The sequence below is a fragment of the Rhodnius prolixus genome, unplaced genomic scaffold (genome assembly GCF_049639745.1).
Source record: "Rhodnius prolixus isolate KJV_2025 unplaced genomic scaffold, Rpr scaffold_10, whole genome shotgun sequence".
Classification (NCBI taxonomy): domain Eukaryota; kingdom Metazoa; phylum Arthropoda; class Insecta; order Hemiptera; family Reduviidae; genus Rhodnius; species Rhodnius prolixus.
The window spans coordinates 18658892-18669124 of NW_027411615.1; the positions used below are offsets into that span (position 1 = coordinate 18658892).

At 28.8% G+C, this 10233-nt stretch overlaps 1 protein-coding gene across 1 annotated transcript; it reads left to right on the forward strand.

Annotated features, from left to right (window-relative positions):
• Nucleotides 1-169: 169 nt before the first annotated feature.
• On the forward strand, nt 170-9369 carry LOC141456732 (protein dpy-30 homolog). The gene is made up of 4 exons (XM_074132984.1): nt 170-327; nt 716-792; nt 4416-4561; nt 6151-9369. The coding sequence occupies exons 1-4, from the start codon at nt 315-317 to the stop codon at nt 6281-6283; spliced, it is 369 nt and encodes a 122-aa protein (XP_073989085.1). The 5' UTR covers nt 170-314; the 3' UTR covers nt 6284-9369.
• Nucleotides 9370-10233: the final 864 nt, after the last annotated feature.

Below are 10233 nucleotides of genomic sequence, written 5' to 3' on the forward strand. Positions count from 1 at the left end.
AAGAAATCAGAAAATAGCATTATACAATTCTTAGTTAATAGTTTAAAATTAGTGATGTTTCTTCCCTTTATAAAATAATGTTATATTCAAAAATAAATAATATTTTTTGATTTTTTAAATTAAATTAAATTAGTTTTTTAATAGTAGAACATTTGGTCGTTCTGATTTATTATTTAAAGCCATATGTGCAGTGTATAACCTTCTTATGTCTGGTCTCTATGTCTTTTATTGTAGGTTCTAACAGTGCCCATCGGTGAACCGTGATTGAATAAAATTTTTGAAATTTCAATAATTTATTTTAAAATTAATTGAAAATGACCAGCAATAGTAAGTCTTTACTTATGTGTTCTGCTTTGAATTTTATTCTTATATGATGCATAATTATACATTTTATTTTGTAAGGAATTATTTGGTCTGTATTCTTAAAAATATGTATACATATTTTTTGTAAGTTGCAGAATGATAGATTTCCTTAAATAATTCTCTTAATTTTGTATCATATTATTCTTCTATTTTTTTAGTCTAATCTTAAAATATTTAATTTATGAAAGCGTGAGATATTTTTTAAAAAGGGTAAGTTAGTTTGCTGCCTTAAGATTTTGAATAATTTTAATTTTTAATAGAAATTACTGCAATTAGAAAATTTAAAAAAATTTTTTTTTGCGGAGCCTATGTATATTTAGGGTTTTTATACAATTTTTTGACATACTTGCAGGTGAGGCAGTCACTCCGTCTGACATTCAAGCAACCGTGGGAATCGTTGGATCAAATGGTGTGACCGATGCAGCAATGGTAGGCAGACTTACTTTAATATTTTTGTTAGAATGAGCCGATTGTTAGAAAAATAAATAATATTGATCATAGAAAACTTTCAGTAAGCACATTGCAGTTAAATGCATTCACTTTTTACAATTGTAGGCGCAATAAATTCTAATCAATTTTAATGTTTTACATTAATAATGAAGTGATAGTGACTTTAAGGGGACAAATTTCTATTTTTTTTTTTTAGCGAACTTTTAAAAAAATTAAAATATAAAATGTGACTTTTTTGACATATTGTGAGCAATTTTTGAAGCTACCCCGATTAAATTAAGAGAAATAATAATAACCACATTATTAAGACGTTCTTTTGTTTTATTCTGCCCCAAATTAAAGCAATCTACAAGTTGAATTGCATTACATTTTAAAACACTTTTTCAGTTTAGCTCGCATTTGTTTTCTGAATTAGAAATTATTTCTGTTATTCTTGCACAAAAAAAAAGCAGGGAAAAATTGATGTTATGATGAGTGATAGACCTATTTATTTAATTATCAAAATTGCTCCCGTAGATGATGTAAGAAATACTGTGTGCACCCTTGTTATGAAGCGAAAAGAGATAGAGGCTATCAATTCTCGCGTACTTATTAAATTTCTTATCAGGAATTCTTCATTAATTTTAATTAAGCAAAAAAATAGAAGAATATATCAAGCATAAGTATTTACCCTCATTTTGTTTCGAAGCAAATAATAACAAATACAATAATGAATGCTATCAAGATTTTTGTTTTACTTCAAGCATTTAAAGGAATTGTATTTTTCTGTTTTTCCTTTTTTTTTCTCTTTGATCTATTCATATTCAAAGATATATGACTGTTAATTCTCTTCAAGGACTGTAACGTTTAAAAAAAAGATACATAACATCCACGTATTGGTTTAGACTGCCTCTTCGTATCTGTTATTAGGAATGACTAAAAACTACCACATCATTTCGTGGGTTTACTTTTTTGCCTTCACTATGCTGAGTCACATATTTAATTCATCAATAAAGTCAGTTTTCTTTCAGAATTGACTTTTGAAACGTCCTGTAACCTACAGTCACGAAAGTATAATTCTTGTATTGAGAAGAAATAATTTTAACACCATGGCTAGGGAAAGTTTTATATACGATATATGTATATACGTATATCATACGGTTACAACGTACTCATCTCCTTAAGCCTAAAGTAGCTCTGATGAAAGGGTAAAATTACATTTATTTTCATGTTAGGTGAAACTGTTCATCAATCCCCAGAGCGCTAATAAATGAAACATGAATACTGTTTTCCTTTTCGTTAAAACTCATTTAAATTTACCATTCATATCTATGTCACTTTTTCAGGACATTAACCTTTTTTTTGTGGCATCACAAAATGTGTTGTCAGTGTGGAAATAAAGATTGGGTACATAATAAGTCGCCGGCTGGTGGGGTAAACTCCTGGGCTGGAGGCAGACGAAAGAGTTTATAAGAAACTACTTGCCCAAACATACTGCGCACTTTTACTTTGTCCAAGTGTTTTTCACCAGATTCTTATGAATCTGATTCAACGATCTAATTAAACCTTGAGAATTGGAAGGGTTGTATCAATAAAATCTGGTTCATAGATTTTTTAGCCAGCAGTCTATATGATCTAATATCTAACTTGCACAAATCATATTTAAGATCGGATGAAAAAATAACTGCCAGTTTTAGTCGAGCTTTCGACCTAGGGACTAGGTCATCTTTAGGGCTATGGAACAAATTTACAGTGTGTTAACAATATACAGTGTGATCCATTTAAAACGCTCCAATCGCTAATAACTTTTTAAGAAAGCGGAATTTCGAAAAAACCCACGAAGTAAACTATGTTTTTTTTTTGGTCTAGTTTGCAAATTTTTCACCACTGATGCTGTATCTTTATTTTTGGCAAAGTTACGGCCAAAAACCCAATTGGGGTTTCATAAGGACCACTGGTTTTGTCAATGATTGTGAAAAGTACATAAAAAAAATTGTGAAAATGACGTTGACCCCGTTTCGATACCCCTAATATTTGTCGAGATATTTAGAATCAAAGTTACTATTTTATCAACTCGTGAACGGTTTTCAATATTAATTTTCCACCAGAAATGGTATTTGCGACGCAAAGAACAAAAAATTATAATAATTGAAGATTTTTAAAAAAAATGAAGTGTAATGTAATGAACTGATGATCTCCCACTTACAAAACCAAGCTCTTGACCACCAAACCAACACCCTGGCAAGATATTCTTACCGCAATCATAGGCCATGAAGTCTTGCATACAGGGTACATTAAAGTGATGTGTTGGTTGCTTTTATTTGATGATAAAACAAAATTCTGATTCACCCGTAACCATAGTGATTGCAATACATTTTTAAAATCATTAATTATTATTATTTTTGTTCTTTGGGTCGCAAATACCATTTTTTGCAGTCAGAGGACCTCCCAAAACGTGTATTTCTGGTGGAAAATTAATATTGAAAACCGTTCACGAGTTGATAAAATAGTAACTTTGATTCTAAATATATCGACAAATATTAGGGGTATCGAAACGGGGACAACGTCATTTTTCACAATTTTTTATGTACTTTTCACAATCATTGTCAAAACCAGTAGTCCTTATGAAACCCTAATTGGGTTTTTGGCCGTAACTCCGCCAAAAATAAAGATACAGCATCGGTGGTAAAAAATTTGAAAACTAGACAAAAAAAACGTATAGTTTACTTCGTGAGTTTTTTTCGAAATTTCGCTTTCCTAAAAAGTTATTAGCGATTGGTGCGTTTTAAATGGATCACCCTGTATATATTACAATGAATATGTATAATGTAACGAAATTTACAAAAATATTTACCTAATTTACAATGTACTATTTTATATCATTAGAGGGTTGGTGTGTCTTCTGTCTTGTCTGTTCATGGCTTCAATATATCATGACTGAAACTGGCAATTATTTTTTCATCCTATTGAATCTATGAATCAGTCACCAAAAATAAAGAACATATTTAAGATATTATTTTTCAATTCTCCTTTTTTAATTCATCAAAATGACAAAAATAATCTAATTTTTACGTGACACACAATTTCAAATTAATTTTTACTCTCGCATTCTTCTGAACAAAATTAATGTTTATACGTCTCTCCCACCATCCTATTTATTCTCATGACTTAAATTTCCATTTCGCTTCTGGAAAGCGTTTTCAGAAAAATAAATGTCAATCTTTTCAAACCTCTCATTTACAGCTTACAAGGACAGTTCCCTCAAATCCTTATCGCAGACTGACGTAGCAGTTGCCACACGACCTTCTTATACGTAACACTGATATCTAGTTAGCTGCAACGTTATCTTTCCATTATGTAAAGTATCGAGTTCCGACTCTAGATTTCATCACTCACCCCTTCCTCTGCATGTAAACAGTATATATTTTTTATTTTTTTTAATTTATTATTTTTATGTTTTTTACATTAATCTCTTTAGCTTATTATTGTTATTGCATACATTGTGAAGTAAATAAAGGATTACAAAAATATAAATACCCTTATTCATTCTCAATGGATCTCTGATGCTCACTCATATCTTTCCACAAAATAAAACAAAATTTTCAATTTGGAATTTTTTGCAGAAAGTCATTGCTAATGAGAAAGAAGCAGCGGAGAATCCTCCAAAAAAGACAAAAGTCGATTTGCAATCACTCCCTACCAGGCAATATCTTGATCAAACCGTTGTGCCAATATTGCTGCAAGGATTATCACTTTTGGCTAAGGAAAGGTGAAAGATTTTACGTTACACTCATGTATTTATTTATTTATTTTATTTTAGATCAACCATTACTACATAATCAAAATTATCATACATGAAAATTTTAGCTCTTCTTTTTTTTTAAACATTTGATTGGTTTTAAGTAAAAAATAATGAATCGTACTTCGTGTTGATTCTTTGAAAGAATCAGAGCTTTCTCGTTTTGTACTAAGTGTAATCAAGATCTCGAACATATTAATATAGACATGCTCACGTTTTACAAATGTAAGAAAAGAAATTCCCGATAATAGAAATACGGTATCTTTTTCAGCACTTCAATTCAGATAGACTTTACGAATAAACATTAGAGTACTTCTTAAAACGATTTTTAAGCAGAGACGAACGCGATATCGAGATATCGAAGGCAATAAGTTTGAATACTGCCGCCGCTGTCGATATACTATAATTTTGGGAGGTACTTTGACCGGTATGTTGTAAATATTTAAGTTTAAAATGAGTAGGTACTTAGCTGCTAGTAGGCGGTGTATTAGATTGTATTATGCTTAGTAGTTAGAGTTCATAGATATAAGTAAGTGACGTTGACTGGAATGATGAAAGCAGATGTCACAAATTTCAAAAAACAAAACAAAAAGTTAGGGACATTCATTTTACACAATCTTAAATCTACAAATTTAGTTTAGAACATTGTAAAACAGAAATTTAATGGACACTTCTGTGAGAAAAGGGTTTTGAGGCTTAATTGTGTCACTTCAATAGGATGATCATTGATATTACATAAGTGATATTAAAGTAATTAAAATTTCGATTTTAAAGAATATGGATTGACAGAAATTGTAAATTTTATAAATGTTTGTTTTTCTTCTTCTTCTGTCAGTTTTCGGCAATTATCTCAAAATTTAAGCGAGCTTGAAGTGTTAATTTGGTACAGTAAATGCACGTGTGTTGGTCGAAACGTTTTTGTGAAAATTGATGTTAGAGTTGGCCGGGTAAGGATATTAAGGCACCGCTCTCAAGAGCCATTTTTGAATATTCTATGGGTTTACTGTATGTAAGTTATAACGACTTAAGTAGATGCTCAAATTACAAGTTAGCTAAAATTTCTAAGCTGTCACTAACTCCTATAACACTGACAATTGTAAATTTAAATCAGAGAAAGTATTGTCAATGTTTTGACCAAGATTTTTTATTTTATGTTTAGAATTCGCAGGCTATTTTGTGAAACTTTCATACCATCATGAAGTACTGTTTGGGATAGATTGGGGTTTAAGGCTAATTTTTGGTTTTAATAATTAAGAATTTAATTTAAGAATTATATAATTGAATTTGCCTTTAGATTTTTTATTCCTGGGAGCCTCTACAGCCACTGAATACTGCTATCTAGGAAGTGAACACTATCCAGAGGCTGACAGTGCACTGAGAATGCTCCGGGCGCGATTAAATTCAGATGTTGACGCGCCTTTAATTAAAAAAAAAAAAAAAGACAGTTTAATAAAAAATAATTGTACTGGATCTTTTTTCACTTGAAAAAGCCGCATTCATAGAAAAACCCATCATAGAAAGAAATAATAATTATTTTATGAGTGAATAATTATTTTCAGGCCGCCAGATCCAATTAGTTATTTGGCAGCATATTTATTGAAGAATAAAGGACAATATGAGACAATGACTGGTTCATCTCCTACCGCTGCGGCTACAACCACTGGTAATGCGCCAGCTTCTTCAGCCAATTAATTTAATAATGAATTTAAAAGTTTTGGGGGCATTTTTTTTTTTTTTTTTTCTGTTTATAACGACGGTATAATCAATATTTGTATAATTAAATTTGAAAATTATGTATTAAACCAAATTTGTGCCTACTGTATAAATATGAACATAATTTTATAAATATTTATGCGTTGTTTATTATTAATAAAATATAAAAAAATGAAAATAAAAATAAAAAAATTACAAAAAATATAAATGAGTTAAAAAGTAAAAGTGAACCAAGAAGAAATATTAGTGTTTATTAAACTCATTAGATTTTGCAGTGAAGGTTTGTCGTATTCAAATATTAACGTCTATGATCCAATTATTTTATTTGTAGCAAAATTTTTGCTGGATTTTTTTTGTTCTGTTTTAATGGGCATACTTTTTGCTATGTTAGCTTAAATTTCAGGATGTAGGACTGTTTGATGTAGTTAGAACAAAAAATATATCACTACTGATTTTTAAAAATGTTTTATTATCTAAAATGTTTTTTAATAATAAAAATTTATTTTATTGAAAATATTTTAAAAAACTTAATTAATAATAACGGTAAAGTTTGCTTGTTTCCCTTATATGCAAAAAAGTACCAGTTTTTTTTCTAGTTTTTAGAGAAAACTTCAACCTAACAGTTATTTCGCAAATTATATGACAAACCAATTATTAAAATTATAAATTGATAGGTTGTATACATTGTAAAAATAAAAAAATATTTTTTTGTGTTCCCTAATTTTTGACCATGCTTCGCTTTAAGAATTTATATTGCATGGTAACGATTGTAAATGAAAGAAAAATAAAAGAATATTGAAAAATGATTAATAATAAATACATTATATATAATCAAGCAAGAGAACTTATTTCTAAAGTGCAGAATGGAATAAGAAATATTTTTCTACTAAATTATTATATTATTTTTATTTATTTAAATTATAAAAAAACCTAATCAGTGAATTTGAACTGGTCATTAGGATTCTTAGATGAATTATTTTTATTATATAAGAAGAATTTGGAATAACTTCTCTTATTCATAGTATACCTTGAGTCTAAAGATTAATTTCTTTGTTGAAGTAGGTTAGATCATTGCCAAAATTTTATCTGAAACTTCAATGTTTATGTCAGGCAATAAGGGTAGTGTATATATTAACGTATCGATAATGCATCATAAATCGTTGCCAACTTTTATTAAATTATGTTCTCAATAATATCACCTTCACATTTTCAGCTCTTTTTTTAAAAAAAATTGTAATGAAATCATGCACTTTGATAATATGAAAATCATGACTACATACAGAAATTTTTTAAAAAAAATAAGAAAAATAAAATATTTTATTAATTTTATCCAGAACAAAGATCAAAGCTCATTGAAGTGATATTTTTATTATTTTATGTTGTATATGTCAATCATCACTCTTTTTTCAAGTCTATAACTCAAACATACTATGTAGGTATAAATTTTTATAGAAGTCCATATTTTTTTAAAATAATTGTAAATACCAATAGTAATGATTCAATAATGCACAGATTTTTTTTTTTTTAATTTCTGATTTTATAAAACTAATTCTATAAGTCTAAGAAAAACATCAAAAATTAGACGTAAAAATTGTTGTAAAACCACTAGATTTATTTAAAAAATGAAATATTAATTGGATTTTGAATGTACTGTTATTGAACTCCAAATTGAAATCAGTTTCTTAAAGGATTGTTGGTAATAGAATGTGCAATTGATTAATCAGCTGATGTGGTTTATTTTACAGTGAGTTCTGTAAACATTTGAAAATGGTTCACTTGTAGAGTCAACATAATAGTTTCCGCTTTTTCGTCACGATGAGTCAGAATCTCCTGTCTGATATAATGGGTTTTAATTATCCCACTTAATGTTACGAACAAATAGCTTTTCTACCAAGAATTGGCTGGAAAATATTTTATCAGGCGTATAAGTTTTCAATTAGGCAGATTTGATCCTCATTGTAATAGTAAGTTATATTGTTATATGTGTAGTCATTTGGGTTATGTATTCATGGCAATTTTTGTCTTTAAGTAAATTATGGTTCATATTTTCTTTCAAATTCCGATTGCATTGTATTTTAAAATTATCTTTGGAGGTTTGTTACCTTTTGCTAATTAGCGAAATTCAATTAATTCTTATTTTTCTATATGCTCAATTTTTTTTTTTATATATATTCTTTAAAAATGTCGGTTAGAATCGGAATCTGGATAATTGCAATTTATTCCTTCCTATTTTAGATTTATAAGGTTCGTAGATTAAGTTCCTCCTTTGTTTTAGCGAAATTTTTCGTCTTGAAATCGGTTAACTGTTAACCAAAGTATTAGGTAAACTGAAATCAAAGCTATCCCACCTCACGCTAATTTTTTGAATTTTATTTCTAAACATGTATTGGTGTAAATTTCTATTGAAGATTTTTTAAGATTAAATTAAAGGTATCACATGCGCTTACCTGCTTTCTTCTGTAATTCTTGCCACCATCAAAATGAAAATAAAGGAGGGAATTATAAGTTCTATTCTATTTCGCCCAAATTATTCATCGTAGCGAATAATAGTATGTAATGATAAGCATGGTATGTACATTGTACATCCCAAGAATTAATTTCGAGATAACAGGTATAAGTTTAATTTCGAATTTTTGGTTAATTAAAATCTCTTTTTTCTCAATAAAGGCGATTCATAGAAATACATATTTTAATTATATAACATATAACTACTCTAATCTAAATTACTTGAGGTTCAGGGATTCTGATTCTATCTGCTGCTGGTTATAAAACATTTTAAAAAGTTATTTTCTGTCAACTGATTTGGACTAGAATGTTTTGCTATTTCTGAATTTTAAATGAAAGAATGGTATTTAGAAAATAGGAACGATTTGTTATAATCTGTTCCAACTTCTCCAAGACTTGAAAAGAAAATGAAACCATTAATATTTCTTAGTAACAGTTATAGGATTCTTTGATAATAACTCAGACCATTTTTGTTATATGTAGATGGTCAATAAAATCTCCTTTTTGTAAATATCAACTGTAATTTGAAAAAATAAATTTGTGAATATTAGTTTGTCAAATTGCGTTTCTTTTATTATCAGAAGGGATATTCCTGATTTAATTTGAAATTAAACCACATTGAGAGTAAGTGCGCTTTTTATCCTATTTGTGCGCTATTTTTTTTAAAAAAAAGAGAGAGAACAAATTCATTACTTGCATCTTCCTTGTTCAAAGGTCCTAGATTCAGTAAATAATGTTCTAACAACCACTCTGGATTTTATTTTTATTTATTCATTTATTTATAGTAGTTAATTGGTTTTTCTAGACATTAAAGTAATCTTTTAATTTTTGTGTCTCCTTATTCTTTTCAAATTGTACCATTCGGCCGTCACAAAATGCTTTGATAAAAGAATCAAGAAATTCATTTTTTCTGTGAAGGCAGATATGCATTTCAAGTCGCTTTAGACGCGTAGAGTTGGTTCCCTCACAAACGAAGAGTGATAATAATCCTTTATCTTATACTCTATCCGAACACAGTTTTTCTATATTTGGTAGCGCCACGATAGCAGAGCGTTCAACATCATTGTCTAAGGTGGACAGGAATATTCTGTTTTCGATTCCTCGTTTAGACCTTAGATTTTATTTATTGTGTGAATTTTCCAGAAATTTATAATAATAAATGCAAATATACAAAAAGAAAGTACTCTCGAATTAATAATGAAACTCTCATGTTACATTATTTATTCACTGTTTAACAGTATCAACAAACAACTGCCACCCTTCATCTTTTTGCGTAAGTCATCTTTTCTAAACTAGGAGTAGTGGACCAATACGTTGACCGAAACTATTTGCTTTCTTACTTTTCGAAACATAGTCTCACGGCTGCCACCGCATTTTAATTAGTTTTCTTTATTCAGTTACACATATAAGGAGGCTATGCGATT